This window comes from Citrus sinensis, chromosome 9, assembly GCF_022201045.2.
Source record: "Citrus sinensis cultivar Valencia sweet orange chromosome 9, DVS_A1.0, whole genome shotgun sequence".
NCBI classification, from domain to species: domain Eukaryota; kingdom Viridiplantae; phylum Streptophyta; class Magnoliopsida; order Sapindales; family Rutaceae; genus Citrus; species Citrus sinensis.
The window spans coordinates 314,347-333,357 of record NC_068564.1 but is presented as its reverse complement, the minus strand read 5'-3'; the positions used below and the strand labels follow the sequence as shown (position 1 = coordinate 333,357).

Genomic DNA, 19,011 nt, shown 5'->3' with positions numbered 1-19,011 from the left:
TTCTTCCACCAAGATGCTAACACTAGGGTATTTATGTTTCACTGCTTGTCGATACAAAACTAGCATACAACATGAACTGGATGTGTCTCAGTAGGCAAATCGACAACCTATGAGTATAGTCATTTGTCTCTTTTCAGGCTAATTACAAAAACAAAATTTAAATCGTAAACAAGAGTGAGGAGTGTCTCTGAGCTTGATATCAAATCAGAAACCCCAGCTTCCTGGAGGGTTCCCCTGCCTATAGTTTTCGGGAGCTTTAACAAAGATTACTTGAAAGCGCCTTTAAACGTTCTCTATATTCATTTGGTTGCTAATTTCAAACTAGCAGTGGGCTGTCAATGTTGACGATTTGCCCACTAATGGAAGCTAATAGCTACAATATTGTATCTCCAATGTAACAGTATTGGCCTTCAAGACAGAGCTGCATCTGTCCCAAACTTTTAAGGTGCAGTAACTGAAACAGCCATCTCAAATTGCATGACAAACACTGAAAAAATGGAATTCTGGGAAAATTTAACACCTGTGAAGTGGTGCAGGATATATGTCCAATGGTTTATATCGCAACCGATCGTTGTGGGGCAGTGGTCCCTCCTAAGGAAATTAAGAGATTAAGATTAAAAGCGAATGTTAAATTCAAGTCAACATGAGGCAAAAAAGATTACACTGAGGGCAAGTTTTCAACCCTTTTAAGGTGAATTGGCAGAACATAACTGGACATCATTTTTCATAAGTTTAATTTTATTTTATTAGTTGCCAGAACAAACACTCTGCCAGCGAAAAGCAGAAGAACGAAAGGAACAAAGAAGAATACCTCTTGCAGGTTAATCTGAAATGGCTTCACAAAGTCCTCAAACATTACTGGAGAGAGTCCCTGCAATTTCTCCTCAACTTCCTAAAGGATGGAACAGCACAAGCAGATCAAGAAATGCATAGTGTAGAACCTTGTTCCAGCTGACACTTAAAGTTGCTTGTCCTAAACATTGAATAAGAAACGGGCGTGTTTTACATACCAATCCAGTTATCCTTGAGTTTTCTAGGAGTTCCTTCGCAATTATTTCCAATATATGCTTGTTGTCCCTTAAACCATTCATTGCAAGTTCTTCTGTCTCCTCAATATACTGCAACCAGCATCAATTGCCGTAACACCCAGAAATAGATTTTGAATGAAACGGGATTACATACTGAATTTACTAGGACATTTCCCACCACATTGAATTTCCAAGGGCATTTGTTTTAGTGCTTTCGGCAATCACAGCATACATCCATTTTATTAGAGATTGATAATGAATTAATGCCACAGACACACTAGCATATTGTTGCAGGTTTGATTAGAAAGTAATATAATTTATTTGACGACTCATTATCTGCATCAAACAGTTACAACTCATTCAAAATGAAGCAATTTTTTTTTTTTAATAATTACCCGTGTCAATTCTCGAGTGAATAACTCTGATAATTCAAGTGTCATATCTGTAGGAATGACCTGAGGATCGTCCCACTAGCACCACAGAAACATAGAAAGAAATAAGATGGATTAGTGGAAATGATGTATAAATTTGGAGAAAGAAATGTTGTGTGTCATTATGATTTACAATTTGAAACTTGGGATTGTGAAGAGAATACCCTATATTTTATCAAATCACCATCTGAACTATCTGGTCGATCCAAAAGTCCAACTCTTCTTGTTAAACCAGCAAGCCCCAACCTAGCATTTTGTGGACTGATCACCATCTCTCTAGCAATCTGAATAGAAAACTCAGGTAAGGGAATGGACAGGAATTCTGAACCAAGACATGCAAATTAACTACAGTATTTTAAACAACCGGAAATTATCTGAGGAATCGTTTAACAACCTTAATTTAGTCAACATTAAGATACTTGGGCCTTGATATGTGACAAGGGTGGTATTAATAGAGAAGGGGAAAAAAATTAAAGGAACTGCAGTCATGTTTGATACAAAGTGATTCAGATACCTTAGTTATCTTTTCAAGGTCATCCTTTCCTCCATCAGTTACATCATCGCCAAACACAAGACGTTCCGCACATCGACCACCATGAGCCACCACCATTTGCATTTTCAAGTAGCCAAAGGTTGTATAACCTTGATCTATTGTGTCTTCACGAGGATAGAACACAGATATTGCAGTTTCCTAGAGAAGAGACAGAAAACTCTTAGGAGGCATTTAACAAAATGTATATTCTTATGAGCAGAAATTATACCTTGCCACCAGGTAGGAGCTGAGAAAATGCATGCCAATCAAATCGAGGAAAAAGGTGAGCTAATACTATGTGCCCAGCTTCATGTACAGCCAAGAGCCTCTTTTTTTCAAAAGAAACCTATTACATGAATATATTAACCCAATGATCAAAACAATCATCAATAGCATGTTATTTTGATTCATAAATATTATTGGCTGGCACATACACTTTGTTCACATTTCTGTTGCTCTTCTTCTGTAAGAAGTACACCCATACCCTCAAGCAATTGTTTATCTAGCACATCAACAATGTCTTGTTGCTGGATTTTGGAATGTCCTTTTCTCACCTGCAACCAGAAATGAATTACACATAGTGGAAATCCAAGAGAACCTAGAAACTCTTCGGATGATTGTAGCTAAATTGCATGAAAAATCACTGAATAATACTTTAGTGCAGTTTACTTGGAAACAATAAGCAACATACTTCAACTGAAATGTAAAGATAATCAAATTATTCTCATAAGAACAGATCATCTCCAATCTGCAACAAAATCTGTTAAGGAGCTAAAAGCTCCCAATAACAGTGATATAAAGTTGAGGTCATGAAACACAATCGAACTGTAAGCAATACGCAGATCAAGTACATATGGATACAAAGATGTGTACACATACACAGAGGCATTATTGAGATAGTAGCATCTCATGCATATAATTAGTAAAGGAATTAGTTGACAGGGAGAATTTCTCAGAAAATTTTACCAAATCAAGCAAATAGTAATGAAGACCATAGAACTTACCGAAAGATTTGACTAAAATTACAAATGTTATGTCAAATAAAGCACAAAGGATTAATTGTTAGGACAAGAATATGATTTTCAACTTACCGACATTATTCCTGATTCATTCACAAGATTTCTAATATCTGCCCCAGAAAAACCAACTGTACGGAAGACAAGCTGTAGAGTGAAGAATGAAGTTAACAATTAGCCTAATTTTAGAAATACAATTAAGAGTAAAAAGTTTAAAAACCACCTGCAAGGGACTGAAATGAATATATTGCAACAGTGGTAACAATGAAGATGATGATAATGCCACTAACTTGAATAACTCAGCCACTAATTTATGTAATATATACGCAAGTAAAACCACATACCTCTTCAAAGTTTACATCTTCTGCAAGTTGCTTTCCTGCACTGTGCACATCAAATATTTGCACTCGTTGCTTTGCATCAGGCAAACCAATGTATAAACGGCGGTCAATACGTCCAGGGCGGACAAACTCAAGGTCCAATTCATCTGGCCTATTGGTAGCGCAGATGAATATGACAGCTTGTCTAAGTGAAAACCGATCAACACCAGTTCTTTCCTTGCTACATGGGATGGTAAGAATAATCAAAATTATCAAATAGTAGAACACAAAATCCCAATCACATTAACACAAAGGCCTGGAAAGTCACTTCTTATAACATGAAGAATTAACAGGAAAACAAAAATATCATAGATTTCCAGAAAACAAGCAACCACTGAGGTAAGCATCATTAACTAAGGATTGACGTACATGCATTTATAACGGTAACAAAAAGCATTCTAGCAATGTCTATCAAGCTAGTAAATTTTCTTGCATTCACATCAGTTTACAGCAATACACTTACTCCCCGTCAAGTTGTGCAATTAGAGCCTCAAATGTTGCCCTTCTTCGTGGATCCTTTCTGGCATGCCTTCCAGCAATAGCATCAATTTCATCCACAAATACAAAAGCAGGTGCCTGTATAAGATACATACACACTATGATTCAGTCTGCTTAGTAATTGTAAACTTGCATTAATGCATTCACAATACACTCAAAACCAATTTGATTAAAGTAAAACTAGTTTGATCTATCTTGCACTGTGAACAGAATACGCAATATAACCATCTAATCTATGAAGGCAAGTAGAAGAGCACTACAACACTATGACTGCAGATTTGCAACAAGCATGAACATCTAGTGTACCTCATAAGTGATTTTACTTTAGAAAAATGAATAGAGGAGAATTCAAACATTTCTCCTTGCAATGGAAAACATCTCGTTTATCCTTGCCCTTAACTCATAAGTGATTTTACTTTAGAAAAATAAATAGAGATGAATTCATACGTTTCTCCTTGCAATGGAAAACATCTCATTTATCCTCGCTGCACCACTTTTTTCACTATCTGTGAACTCTGCACCAGAAGCAAAAACAAATGGCAGCCCACTTTCTTTTGCAAGTGTCCGTGCAAAAAGTGTTTTTCCTGTTCCAGGAGGTCCAGAGAGAAGAACTCCCTGTCATGTTTAAAAAAAAAAAGAAATATATTAATTATATTTCATATATTAAATCTCTTCAAACATTTGAACCCCAAGAGAGCTGCCTTAATCTTTAATGGAAGTAGAAAATATTACCCGAACAAATTGAACGCCTCTTTCATAATACTGCATGGGGTTTCCCATATAAATCATCAGCTCATCAAGAAGATCCCAAACATCACCCCCTAGTACCACTTCTTTATACATGGATTTTGTATCACTTACATATCCAACTGGCTGAACAAGAACATCATGTTTTGAGAACTTGAGAATGTCAATAACTAGGAAGACAAGTTGCAGAAATGAGTCTTACCAGAATAAAATTTTCTGCATAAGCCATATCAAAAAGCTGATTATACTTTTTGTAAAGAAGACGACTAGAGGTGATGTGAAGAAGCATCACAGTCTCTCTTATTAGCGACAGAATAAGTATCCCAGGCAACAATGCAATCAGAACTTTTAGAAAGTAATGGATCTGCCGTTTTTGAAGGAGGTCCACTTCAGCTCCCGAACTAGCGATAGTCTCAAATAAGTAAGGATCAAGGGGGATATCAACCTACAAAATAAGAATAAAATCAAGAAAATTTAACAGAAGGATATATATGAAAGCTCTAGGAACAATGAGATGCAGAACGTACAACATATTCTAATGGAAAACCTTCTTTCATTGTCACATACAATCTTTTTAAGTCCTCTGTAAACACAACAGCAGCAACCTGTTGAAGGAATCCACATAATCAGAAAAGGCTATCTAACTCTTTAGGATGTTTAACAAACATAAAGTATTAAGAAAGAATTGGAATATATGTGTGTGCTTTGAAACTTGTTGGATTCACTAAGAACAGAAAAATAGAAGGAAGATTATTCATAAATACTACATAATTCACCATATGAACTTTTAAGAGTACTTAAAGAGTTCACATTTTGTTATTTAAAGATCAAAAACAGATAAATGAAACCTGAGATTCATTCAACGCAGGGCACCAAGAAATTTATAATGTTCGACACAAGGAGAGAGCAATACAACAACGTTTTACCTCAGAGCTATCTAGTTTCTCAAGAAAATAAGTGTAAGGAAGTTTAGGACGATATCGCCACCATCTTTTAGCTATCCAAAGAGCCCTAGTTCCCTGTGTTTCCGTAACCTTCTCCACCATATCCTTGCGCAGACTTTTTTCAACTTCTTTCATGTCAAAATCAACTACAAATTTGGCATTTAAAGAATCTACTTCCTCAGATAACTTTTCTTTTTCAATAATCTCCTTCCATGTGTGAAGTCTTTCACGCCAAGTTCCTGTATTTGCCTGAACCTGACCAGCTATGCAAGCATTAAGCTTCAAAGTCAGCAAGAAGATTCTTTTTCCAGTGGTCAAATTGAAATCAGAAATAAATTGAATGAAGGATAAAAAATATTATAAGTCCAGAAATATCTATAAGTAAGAAAGCGTGAGTGCATCAATTTTATTTACAAGCTTGTACACAAATAGTAACCTGAAATGCCCAAGTCTTCTTTCAGTTTTTCCTTATCTTCTGCAGTTAATCTTGAATTGCTCTCAATAACCTGCTTCACATTTTCGGATGGAGGCTCAGGATCATCAACCCATGCATCTTCTCCAACATACGAACTATCATGAACAAGGGTTCCATCAGGTCTCTCAATAAACTTCTTCAATTTCAGTCCTTTAGGTGTTGTCTTCCTCCAGAGACCCTTCTTAAACCTGCAAGCATGAAGCAGAACTTATTCTAAGGACCTAAATCAGAAGTCCCAAACTACATGCATTCCCATGACTCATTCATCGTCCCAATCATATGCAACTGTAGTGATGCTAACCGCAAAGAGTTTCTCTTCGTTGAAGCTACTTAAGAATACGGGACCACGTAAAATGAGAAATGCACTTACTTTCTGATATTACTAGGGGTTGGCTCTGGAATCAATGCCTCCATGTAAGCCTCTGTTAGCTCTTTCTTTTGACGATTAATGTACGGAGCTCGAATTGCTACATACATTCTTTGACAAGAAACAATCACAACAAAAACATACAGAACCAAGGCACCAACACGTTTAGGCTCCCAATTTTCAAAATCCTGCAAATTGTAAATAACTATAAAAATTTCACTCTTACCATATAAGTTTCAAACAGAATCGCCAAAATAATTATTTTTATTTTCCAAGTTCCGTACCTTCCGTAAAAGTTACAGTTTAAAAAAAAAAAACCCACACTTTCTTAGCAACCAATAGAAAATTTAAACAAAAGGGGCTCAAGATAAGTCGAAAGGGATTCAAGATAAGTCGACAGCAGCATTACCTGCCAACGTTCCCACCGATTCCATTCCACAAACTGGGGCAACAACTCAGTCCTAAACCGAGTCAACTCATCGTCACCCTTCTTCACTCCATCCTTAACTCGGTCCACTAACTCATCCACCTTCATAATAGCCTCATTCAAGTCAAACCCAGTTTCCTTCTTCACCGACTCACCCAGTTTGGACGAGAACCGCTCCGACCCAACAAGAACCGACCGGGCTAACCTCTGCCAAGAAAACCCACCTGGGACATTGGAATTTGCGGAGGAGTAGACTCTAAAAACAGGTTTTTGGCGGGAAATTCTGGGTCTGTGCTTTGTGGGTATTTGCAAAAAAGTTGTTTTCACAAGTGGCTTTGATGAGGAAAGCAGTGGGTTCGGTTTGTATGGGATTGCAAGGTCCATTTTTGTTTTGTTTTGTTTTTTCTGTTACAACACGTGAGAATTTGAGGAGTTCAAAGAGGAAAACGAAATTTTAAGCATTGGGGGGGTTTTGAGAGGTTTATCTGAAGATTCTGAACTGCCAATGGAAAACTGGAAAAGGAAGCATTGTTTTGAAAACGAGTCGGGTCAAGTTCAAACCTTTATTGGGGGTTAGCCCAGTGTCCTAACTCCTGTTTACCCCAAGTTGAGTTACAGGCCCAAATTCAATGGGCTCATCAATGACAGGAATATGATCGCCTCTTCATCGAAATAGGATTTACGGATTATCTTCTTATCGAGCTCAACCAATTCAATTACAAAAAAACCAAATCAATTACTCGAATTGCTTGTTAGGTTGTGTCAAATACCAAGTGTTATGCCGTATAGAGAGACTTGTCTAATTTTAGAAAATTTCATGCAACTTAAGGTAATTTACTATATATATGAATTGATTAAAGAAATAAATTAATTGCAAAGTATAAAAGTTAATTATTATCATTTTAATTTTTTTTTTAACAATTATCAACACAAAAAGAAAAAATGGAGCCTTATTATACGGTGCAACACAACCCAATTACCTGAAAAAAAAAAAAAAAGCACATTACAGAATACTTATGGTCAGAATCTTATTAGAAATGGAGGTTCTTTACAAGAAAGAATTATTTCTACTAAAGAGGGGTCCATAACTTCTATTCAAGTAGTTTATGTACTCGCGGATGATTTGTTAAGTAATGGGAAACATTTCTACTGTCACATGAATTCAATTTTCATTTCATCCGGAAAAAGTCATCTTTTTCTCAACCATGTATTTCTTTCGGGATTGGAAACTGTATAAAAGATCTTTTAGAAGCACATATTCCTCCGGGAGGACGCTTGGGGCGCGGGCATAAGGGTCTTTATGACACAATCAATAATTCGCTTCATTTTCAATTAGGCCTTGCTCTAGCCTCTTTAGGGGTTATTACTTCCTTGGTAGCTCAACACATGTACTCTTTACCTGCTTATGCATTCATAGCGCAAGATTTTACTTTTGACTACTCAGACACGCGAGACTCAAAATCTTGTGCTCAAGAGCGTGGAGGTTCGAGGCCTCTTCAAGGCATAATATTGAGAATGCTCATTGAATGAGCAATTCAATAAGAAATTCGAATCAACATTGATATATCGATTCGATCTGAGATCTTGGAATTGAAACAAGTTCAGTCTAGCTCAATCGTTAATTAAATAATATCAAGCCAATCAAAATTAATTCCGTCATCTAAAAGTTAAAAGAGATTGTATGATTAATCAGGAAATGACTATTTAAATGCTAAATAGAGAATAAAAAGAGAGAGAAAATGTAAATATTTATTCTTATATTGTAATGTAATAACGAGTGCTTAACACCTTTAAAACCCCAACTTCTCCTTAAATAATCGGAGAAGTGAGACAATACAATAAAAAAGACCTAGAACTTAACTTTCCCCTTAAAGCAATTCTGGAGAACAAATTATAAAAACCTGAAAATACAAAATTCACAATCCAAGTCACGTTAAACTCAATATAACATGTGGCGCAGGGTAAAGCATAAGCCCTAATCAACTATACACACACACACACACACTTCACATGATGCTGCACCATTGGGCATCACCGACGTTGAAGCCTTGCAGTGGTGCCGGTGGCTGGGGAAAGTACCTAGGCGATGGCTCGTAGAACGGGGCGCCAGCAGCCGGATAAAGCTCGGGCTGCGGGTATGGATGCCAACTTCTTTGTGGAGGGTCATTGGCAAAATAATAGCCATATTGGCTGTAAGGATAATTATATCCTTGATGATGATGATCGTTGTAATGCCCGTGGCCGTAACCATTCGAAGGCACTTCGTTATTCATAATTATATTATTAGGGTTTTTGGCATTGTGGTTTCCAGAATCAACCCAGCAAAGTTCAGCATGCTTCCCTGCTTTTGCCAGCAACTTCAAAAGTGTTCCTGGTTCTACTTTGCCCGAAATGTAAGCAATGCCTTGCTGTGCATCTATGCTATAAGTGACTCCTAAAAAAGTAATTAAATATTCATGAAAATAATGAGTGTCTTCATGCAAAAATAGAGTAAACTACATAATAATAAAAAAAGAAAAGAGAAAAATAATTTGTATATGAAAGCCAAAGTACCATCGATTCTAGCCAATACTTTGATGAGGGACTTGTGCCATCCACTAGTTTGGGTATCAACTCTGAGAGCACAAGTCTGTACAATTAAAGCGCATATAAAAAAAAAAACTATAAAAAGTTAAGAATCAAATCAGAAATGTTGTAAAAAGCAGAATAATTAAATGTGAGTAGTGAGAGAATAAGAAAAATAAACCATGTATCCGGAGGAATCCATTGAAATGAAACCTGTTTTGCAAACTAAAAAATGAGGACTGTAGGGCACATATATGACGATGAAGAATAAAATCGAGTAAATAAAAGGGATTAGGGTTTGATAATATTTATAGAGTAAACTTGATTTGTTTATTCAAGTAATAAATAATAAGATCTTTATTTTGAATTGGGAAAGTTATATATACTATCCCCATCAATTGAGATATTGCTTTTTTTTTTTAAGTTTCCATATTCATACATATATCAAATATTAAGGCGTTAATAAGGTTTTAGGAATGTACGTTAGGTTATTTAACTTAAATTATTGGTAGTTCCTAGTACAAGATTTGTTACATTTTTTTTTCCTTTTACAGTAAAATCTTAACAGATTGCTTCAAATCCATTTTACGTATAAGGCAAGTATAGACATTTTGCTAGGAAATATTTTGAAATTCTACCGAATTTATGAAAATTTTAAATGGCATATATACTTGATAGCTACCCAGAGAAAATAATAAGAATACTGATTTACTGAAAGAAATAAATGAATCCCTAAATTGATGGGAAAAAAATTGATTAGAAATCATTATTTAAACTGCCAAATTTTATTTGTATTGGTGTTAATTTGTTAATTCTTTTTACAAAATAAATTGATTTTGGATTTCTGTGATAAACTAATATAGTAATATGTTGGTAATTTAGATAAAATACAATAAAATTGTTGAATGCAAATGAGTGAAAACAAGGTCGTAATTCATAAAGTTATATTATTATTATTATTTTCTTAATGGATATGAATTGATATAAAATCTTATTATATTTACGAGTTCAATGATATAATCACAAACTCTTATGCAAATTGATGTATTACAACATGATTAGTTGAATGAAAATGTGAATTATTGATTTTTACAATGAATTTTTTTTTTAAAGAATAACAAAGAAATTTAATAATTGGTGTTGGGCCCAAATTATTGACCCACCGGGCCGATATGCAATCCATTAGATATTTTGTAAGGGTTGAGCTTCTAACTCATTCTACAACTCTCATTAGACTTCACTCCGTACATTCATTCCTGGATGAAATTACAAAAAAGGACAAAAAGATTACACTACACCAGAGTTTTTGTTGAATCTTACAGTCTATCTATAATAAATTGACTCTTGCAGTGGAATTATGGTTACAAACAATGGGGCTTTTTAATTGGATGTGGAAAGCATCGCTCACTTGGGGAGCGGTCTACCCGGCCCACGGCCCAAAAGCAAGCATATCGTCTTCATCAATGACTGAAGAAGTGCAATGCTGCTGCTAATTGGAATTTGGAAGTAACAAGGAAGAACATGCAGCAAGTGCACGTTCAGTTTCCAGCTCGGCTGGTAAAGTCCTTATCTTTGTCTTCATTGCCAGCCACTTCGAATCTTCAACAGATTGCTTCTTCTCAACCCAAAGGTATCACATGGTATCTCTCTTTCCATCTCTTTTTACATGTATGTATGTATGTATGTATGCATGGATGCATGCGTTTTCTCATTCATAAACTGTGTCTTTTTTCTTTTTTTCTTCAGTTTTGATGGGAAATGGGTTCTTTCCTTTTCTTTTTTTATGAAACAATTATGAAAATGCATTTATTTGGTATGTTATTGAATACCTCTACTTTTCTGTTAATAGGTATCTTCTATGACATTGGAAAGAAATGAGTTATGTATTAATGAAAATCGTAAAATAGAAGGAAAATTATTGAAGAAATTTTGAAGTTTTTCAGATTGTTTGAACTGACTTATGAATTTCTTAGCAATTTTAATTTCATTCTTTCCCATTTGTAGCTTACTTGAATTATTTAGTTTCTGCAAGCTGTCATATGGGAGACTTCTTTTACTAATTATGTGTGAATTCTGACTTGCATTTGTGAATTTTTTCCTGATTGGTTTGCACTAGGTGTTGCTAAGGTTGTGCTTAAAAAAGGGAAGACCCAACTATTCAAGAATGGAAGTCCGATGGTGTATAGTGGAGCGGTTGATAGAATAATCGGTAGGCCACCACCTAGGACTGGAGATGTTGTACTAGTAACTGATGGGACGGAAAAACCAATTGCGTGGGGCTTGTACAATTCAGTTTCTATGTTCTGTGTTCGGCTTATGCAACTAGATGAGGAAGTCCCTAGGTCTGCATTCAATTAAAGGGTTCCTTGTTTTTTGTTTCACTTGCTCTTTGAAGCTGTTAAGTTATTGATCAATGTGGCGCAGGGATCCTTCTTGTGCATTGAACATGGAGAGATTGCTTGAAATGAGAATTGATGCAGCTATAGAATTACGGTGGAGGTTGGGGCTTCCATCTGCCAATACAAATGCATACCGTCTTGTTAATAGTGAAGGAGACAGGTCAGTGAAATTGACCGTTTAATCAATATTTCAATTAGTCAGTGTATCTTGAATATAGCATCCTCCGTTGGTAGATAATGTAAGCAGCTACCTTATTCAGCTTCTATCATTTGTTATTTCATCTGTTCATTCATGATTCATCATTCTGCTTTTGTGCCTCTGCTCTACAAACATACTTGAAGTTGGCTGCAATCCTAGGATCACAATCATCATCTAATATTGTGGTGCACTTCTTCATTAAATGGAAACTCATGGTGCTTAATTAGGATCAGAAAGCAACATTTCTTTATTTTATGTCTACCAGTAGTATGATTTACATTCTGGATCCATACTTATGCATGTATTTATCCATTCAGACTCCATCCTGGATACAATCTCCTTTTTCCTTACCAGTTGATTCACTTGTTTCTTCCCATAGATTATCAGGATTAATAGTTGATGTCTTTGGAGAGTCCGCTGTAATTGCATCATCTGCTGCTTGGGTTGAGAAGCACAAACCAGAGATAGAGGCTAACATTCGTAAAGTTTGTGATATCAAACATATAAAATGGAGACCATCGGTTGAAATTTTGAAAGAAGAAGGGTTGGATTTGTCAGATTTGAAAGAAACGGATCCATCTACATACCCTGAAAGAACAAAGGTAGGAAATCCATTCGAACATTGTATATTAACATTGGGTTACTAGTGCAAGCTTGTGAAATTGTCAGGATCTGCAGAAAAATAGTGTAAACAAAGTTTTACCACTATGCAAATTAGCAGGTGTTTATCATATTTATTCTTTCTGCATAATACATGTGAATTCATGAAATTTTCTGTAATAAATCAACGCCTGCTCCAACTGTTTCTGTGTAATGTCTAAAATCTGATTCTCTTTTAGTAATGCCATTCTACCCTATGTGTTATGATGTTTTAACCTCCTAGGTACATTATAGTTGAAGAATTTCCTTCAATGATTGGTATCAAGGGTTAACTTTTTTCTCAAAAGAAAATATGGTACATATTGAGGATTGGTCGAATGAAAATTCATGAAAATTGCACCATTTCTACAGGAATTGCTGAGATACTGACAGGCTTACTTGTTCTTGTAATCTTGATTTTTTGCTACCACCACTCAAATTTAAATCGCAGGCTGATTCTACAATGTTATTAGATCTGTTAAGCATGGGTAATTTATTCCATCTTGTAATCCATGTCCCAGGTTTTAGAAAATGGGATATCTTATGCAATTTCAATGGAAGGCCAGAAAACTGGATTTTATGCTGATCAGCGTGAAAACCGTCAGTTCATTTCAACAATATCAAGCGGACAGAAGGTTCTTGATATTTGCTGCTACAGTGGTGGTTTTTCTCTAAGTGCTATAAGAGGAGGTGCTGTAAATGTAACTGGTATATTTTCCCCACTTATTTTTGCCCTTATCAAAAATTGATATCTAAGAAAAGCCATTTTCTCCAAGACTGTCACCCTAATATATTATCGGGGACTTTGTTTTCCTAGCTTTCCCAAGTTCATTCACCTTGTTAGTAACATTTAAATTTATGTAGTTTGGATTATCTGCACACCATAATAGTAGACATTGTAAGATTGCACCTACCTTGAAAAAACATTGACTGTTCCATCATCTCTTATATTCTCTTAGGCGTTGATACATCACTGCCTGCTGTGGAGCTTGCTAGAGAAAATATTGTTTTGAACAACGTGGATCCTGAAAGAATAACATTTTTGAGAGAAGATGCAACTGAATATATGAGGCACGCTCTTGCAAGAAACGAATCATGGGATATAGTTATTTTGGATCCTCCAAAGCTGGCGCCTAGAAGAAAGGTCTGGTAATTCTGTAATATTCAACACAATCTAGGATGAAATTTGAGAGACTTCCCAAAAAGCCCCAACAGAAGCATCCCGTTGGTTGGTTGATTTGGTTGAATGTTAGATTCTCATCCTGGACCGACCTGTAGTTCATGCTCAGTGATCTTGACAGCTCCAGGCTCACAATGAGAGTGATGTCTCTCTTTAGGTGTAAGCTTGAAAGTTGAATTATAGAATCTACTATTAAAGAAAAGATTCTCATAAATATGTGGTGGGCTCGGAGCTTGCTTTGCATTTACTCTAGCAACCATTTCCTTTAGATAAGATGCATCTAGTACTTATATAACAATCATAACTTGTGAAATAATTTGTATTTTGCCTTATAAGTAAAAGTTATTCAAATTTTGTTGAATGCATATGAATTTTGTTTGAAATATTCCAGTTTAAGTAACCTTGGGAGCGAATTCAAAGGATTTCTCTTCCCCCTAATTTGTACGAGTTTCTTCTCCCAATTTATTGTGGATGCTGCCATTGCTTACTGCTGCTCTTGATCCCAGGATCTACAAAGTGCATCCGGCATGTACAGAAACTTAAATTCATTAGCGATGCAACTTACGAAGAGAGGTGGTTTTCTAATGACCTGTTCATGTTCAGGAGCTATGACCCAAAGTGGAATGTTCTTGCGCATTCTTCAGGCAAGTAGTTCTCTGTGTTCTGTAATTCATGATAAGTTACCTATCAGCATGCGAAATTCTTCCTGATTTTTCAAATAGCTGTTGCTGGAGATGGATGCATAACGCAATTATTAGACGGTTATTGCAAAATTTCTAAATTTCCAAGATTCAACTAACAGTGGACAATCTCGCTTGTAAAGTTTTCAAATAATTCTCATTCAATCTCATTTTTTGTTGATCAGGGCGCTGCATCAATGGCACAGAAAAAGATCACAGTGGTCCGACAAGCTGGGGCAGCTTGTGATCATCCTGTCGACCCATCCTACCCTGAAGGCACATATCTGTCCAATATCTTACTTAGAGTGCTATAAATGCCTCCGAACATTTGAATGCAAGAAGCCAATTTTGTATTCTCTATCTTGATGAACAGAGAGAAATCAGTTGATGAAAACTAGTCATTGTATTGAGCTAATTCACAAATTATACATAAGATTCACCAGGAACAACATCCTATTGTCCAAAAATTCAATAAAACAACCAGAATACTTTTTTAAACAGAGGAGATATTTTGTCATTAAATACCGGTACACAAAATTACATCAACCACTTTTGAGATAGCCAATCCATCTACTCAGGTTCCAGAAATTTGCTTAGTGCCCTCCTGGATTTCTGTTCCATGACAGGTAGGAAGGATCTCCAAGTCGCCTGAAAAAGTAGAGCAAGAAATTAGTTCCGATATTCAAGGAGATGTGTTACTTACGGTTTGCAGTAACCTTTTTTCCCCTTTCTATAAAATACAGTAAAGGCGGGATAGGAATTTACCTTGGCTTTACCAGATATACTATAGTGAATGACAGGGCCAAAAAGAAGCACAAGCCTCCAACGGTGAGATAAGCAATGCCAAGGAAGTCGTTCTTTCCACCAAGCCAGCTAGTGGTTGAAAGAACAAGCTTCTTCTTGCCACTAAAACTGTACGTGTTGTAGTTGTTTTCCAATATCACATCTATAATATCATTCTCTTCGAGATCCACCTCTATTTTCCCATACAACTTCCTAAAAGTGGGCAAAGCTGCTGTCCGCATCCAAACTATAAGGTCCTCTTGCTTACTCAACTGTTACAGCAAAACATACTCAACCATGTTAGGCACCTGTCTCAATACCATAAAACACCTTCCAAAAGTGACTCAAAAAGAACCATTTAAGCAATAGCTAATGGCTTAATTGGAGCTTCCACAAAGGGTAGCTAATGACTTGATAAGCCCCGATTTTACAGGAAAAAAAGCAAAAATATGTTATTTTAAATAAATTATATTTATTTAGCCCACCTTTTACACATATTTGAAACTTTAAACCTTTAGGTCCAACTTTTGAAGCCCAATCTTAATAATAGAAAATTTAAAAACTATAAATTTTGTTAAATAAATATAAAAAAATTTTAAAAAATAAATCTGGGATTTTTAGGCCCTGATAAAAGTCCTCCTAAAGTTTGCATCTAATTTTTCAAGATCATTAAAACACCCAATTTAAACGAATCCAGAACTGTTAATTATCATGAGTTCTCAAATGTATACCTACATTTTATCAGATATGAAGCGGTAAAAGACTTACTGGTATGGATTCATTAAGATGTGCACCACCTATCAGAGTCCCATTTTGGAAGTTACTAGGAAAAACTTCTTTGCCAAACTTGTGATCCCTATCACTCTTCCATGCGATACCGTTCTTGTTCACTGTCAACTGTCTCTTGTTGCGGGAAAAAGTGTATGTATCGTTAAACAAACTCCAAGCAATAAGGCCACAAGGGACAATGGGCTTTCCATCTGGGGTGGTATCTTCGGGCTCACACTGAGATGTTTCACTTGTTTTACTCCGTTTTTTCAACTGCTCATCATTTCGGCTCTTAACATATCTGAACAAAAAGCCATGCTGAACAATCAGTACATGAATATTTATTTGTATTCAAACCATGTTTCCACTTACTGAAGAAAACAATTGATGAAGTTAAAAATAGTTATTGGAAAAAGAGTTAAGAGATTACAACTATTGTACTATGTGCCAATGTCAATTATTTCAGAGAACCATAATAGTGTTTTTTTCGCTATCTTTCAATATGATAGCCATCATCCCAGGCCTACATTTTTTTTCCATACACTGGACTATGTAGGGAAGTTGATGCCTGCCCAGTGCCAGAAGATCAAGGAAATTGGTGACCTGATGACAGGGGAGCTGGCGATCGAAGCAACAGTGAATGGCAGCCGCTTATGGTGCTTAAAAATAATGGTCATTACTCACAATAAACAAAAAATGTAGATTGAAATATCCAACGTATCACCCACATTTGAGAATTTCCAAATATAGTTTCACCAAGTTATTACATTTAAGCAGAAAACATGGGAATGGAAGGTGATATATATACCTGCGATGATTCTGGTAGAAATTATCGAGTTGATAGTACACATAGACAGGCCGCTTCATATGCTTTGTCACCTAAAAGGAAGAAATCACACAGAATATAACTTTATCCATTTCATCTCAGGCGTTAAGTTTAGCCTCTTTCTGATAAATACAGTTATGCATATGGAACTTACAGTAATTTGTCTGGTGCATGTTTTACTTGCAGTACTCTGAATAAATGCCACCTTGTCAGTCCTATTAGCTACTGGTATGCAATCAGTCTCGTATCGATCAACAATTTCAACAACCTGGTACAGAGAAAGAGAGTCCATAATCAGCTCATTTTGAAACTGAAAATATAATCACAAAATTGTACCCTAGTACTAAACATACATCTCGGGAAGCAAGGAGGGAAGTAATTCCAATCGGGACGAACGCAATGCCAACGACCAAAAATGTTAGAATCACCTGCAGGAAGGAAAGAGCTTCTTCAATTAAAACTTTTCCCACGCAGGGAGCTAGCTTACCAAATATGTATGTAAAATTAGAAGCATAACAACAGACAGTAAAACTCACCCATTTCGGAGTAAGAATCGGCTTGCAAGCCGGAAGCTCCTGTTGAGTAAACTTGGAATCTGAAAGGGAAAAAAAGAATCATAAAGTAATAATTTTAGTTGACTGGTATCATGAGGAAAATATTCGGAGGACAAAACAAGAAAAACAACGGAAAAACTTCTAATTAGATGTTCAAAAAATCCTTGATTCTCCAAAACCCCGGGACAGAACAACCCTTTGGCTTGTCCTTGATTCTTCTTATAAGTCTGAGATTAACATGATTGCAGATTTATGTCATAAGCAAGTGTATCTAATAAACCCATGATTTAAGCAATAAAATTTTTCCAAATCAAGTACCAGATGCAAGGTACCGACTTCAACTAAAGGGATCAAGCAAAGAACTCAATAACAAGGCCAAATAAAATAAGTCAAGGCATAAAATCACAAATCTGAGAAGAGGAAATAAGTCAACCCCAACAAACAATAAGCTCAAAATCATAACTGGGTACTCGTAAACTACTCTAAAAACCGCCAAAAATAAAACCCAGAAAAAAGAAGAAGAAGCAGCTGGAAGAGAAAATATACACTTGGGTCGCTTAGAGCTTCGCCTGGGAGCCGGAGGATCAGGGGATCCAGCAGCGTCGGGATTGGCCGTGCTGGACGACGCCGCATTGGAATTCATCATAGAGATCGGAATTAGATTACACTGACTACAAAAACAAAGTTTCCGTTTCTTTCTTTCTTTTTTTTATTTTTATTTTTTTGGGGGAAAATCAAAGAAAGAGTTGTGGGAGTGAGATGGGGCAACAAATACAAGAAAGTTGGCTTATGAGTTTTTTTTATATATATATATATATATATATATATAATTTCAATTTAAATATGATGCTCCGGTTTGATTTGGTTTGCTCTTGTTTTGACTTTGAAAACGAAGACGATAGGAAGCAGAAGTTTCTGCATCTCCACTCCAAAGCCTGAGCCAGCTCTACAACTACGAGTCTAGAAGAAAGAAAAAGAAAATTGGTCAGAGATGTACAACAATAAGCGAAAAAGAACACGCCTGGACTTGGTTTTTTCTCTTTCTTTTCTTTTTTAATTAAATAAATTGAATTAGTATCCCAATTATTTATTTAAAAATATATATAACATAACACTACTAGCCCTCCTTTTTTTATTTATATTTTAATTTTTGTTGGATTTGGAATATGCATTGAATAATTTAAAGGACACATTTTTTGAACCGGTTGTTGATGTATTAGGATAAGTTGGGTCGGGTGACATTATTTGAAAATTCAATGCGATGTGCTTGCATTTTTGGAATCCCCCCTACCCCCCCTTTTTTTTTTTAACTCAAACAAGCAAATATAATTTTTATTCCAGCAGATTGGTTTCACCTTTAAATTGATTTATAGAAAATTCATTACAACATAATTAAATATACCATTAAATCTTTATTAGTATGGGAGAAAATAAATATTTGCACGCAAGAAATAAATAAAGATCCTCTCTTAATCTGAGTTCTCATGAGCTTTTAATAATCTTGTGGCATGTGTATTTAAGTGATAGTGTATCAATTTTATTTAACTTTTTTATTTTCTTTATTTATTAACTA

General features: G+C 35.7%; 4 protein-coding genes across 5 annotated transcripts; 1 reads left to right on the top strand and 3 right to left on the bottom strand.

Annotated features, from left to right (window-relative positions):
* On the bottom strand, positions 1-7,373 carry LOC102626777 (ATP-dependent zinc metalloprotease FTSH 12, chloroplastic). Its single transcript, XM_006493689.4, has 19 exons — positions 6,828-7,373; positions 6,422-6,606; positions 6,013-6,239; positions 5,559-5,839; positions 5,160-5,237; positions 4,835-5,077; positions 4,618-4,758; positions 4,333-4,500; positions 3,851-3,963; positions 3,352-3,568; positions 3,083-3,154; positions 2,426-2,545; positions 2,221-2,337; positions 1,974-2,150; positions 1,624-1,743; positions 1,424-1,498; positions 1,011-1,118; positions 812-892; positions 1-591 (listed from the first exon to the last, which is right to left on the bottom strand). Exons 1-19 carry the CDS (start codon positions 7,227-7,229, stop codon positions 514-516), a joined length of 3,003 nt encoding a protein of 1,000 aa, XP_006493752.1. The 5' UTR covers positions 7,230-7,373; the 3' UTR covers positions 1-513.
* Positions 7,374-8,851: 1,478 nt separating this feature from the next.
* Positions 8,852-9,612, bottom strand: LOC102614030 (heavy metal-associated isoprenylated plant protein 32-like). Its single transcript, XM_006493734.1, has 3 exons — positions 9,592-9,612; positions 9,399-9,474; positions 8,852-9,279 (listed from the first exon to the last, which is right to left on the bottom strand). Exons 1-3 carry the CDS (start codon positions 9,610-9,612, stop codon positions 8,852-8,854), a joined length of 525 nt encoding a protein of 174 aa, XP_006493797.1.
* A 1,186-nt stretch (positions 9,613-10,798) lies between these two features.
* On the top strand, positions 10,799-15,012 carry LOC102626476 (uncharacterized). Of its 2 annotated transcripts, none has more exons than XM_006493688.4 (8): positions 10,799-11,040; positions 11,527-11,752; positions 11,835-11,969; positions 12,388-12,610; positions 13,169-13,355; positions 13,607-13,791; positions 14,334-14,471; positions 14,693-15,012. In XM_006493688.4, the coding sequence occupies exons 1-8, from the start codon at positions 10,932-10,934 to the stop codon at positions 14,819-14,821; spliced, it is 1,332 nt and encodes a 443-aa protein (XP_006493751.1). In that variant the 5' UTR covers positions 10,799-10,931; the 3' UTR covers positions 14,822-15,012. The 2 variants fall into 2 exon arrangements, with proteins under 2 accessions (XP_006493751.1, XP_024949439.1); XM_025093671.2 differs by having other exon boundaries at positions 10,888-11,050.
* LOC102626176 (ALA-interacting subunit 3-like) lies at positions 14,892-18,439 on the bottom strand. The gene is made up of 8 exons (XM_006493687.3): positions 17,985-18,439; positions 17,421-17,479; positions 17,238-17,312; positions 17,039-17,152; positions 16,867-16,937; positions 16,059-16,359; positions 15,273-15,562; positions 14,892-15,155 (listed from the first exon to the last, which is right to left on the bottom strand). Exons 1-8 carry the CDS (start codon positions 18,082-18,084, stop codon positions 15,101-15,103), a joined length of 1,065 nt encoding a protein of 354 aa, XP_006493750.1. The 5' UTR covers positions 18,085-18,439; the 3' UTR covers positions 14,892-15,100.
* Between the last annotated feature and the right edge of the window lie 572 nt (positions 18,440-19,011).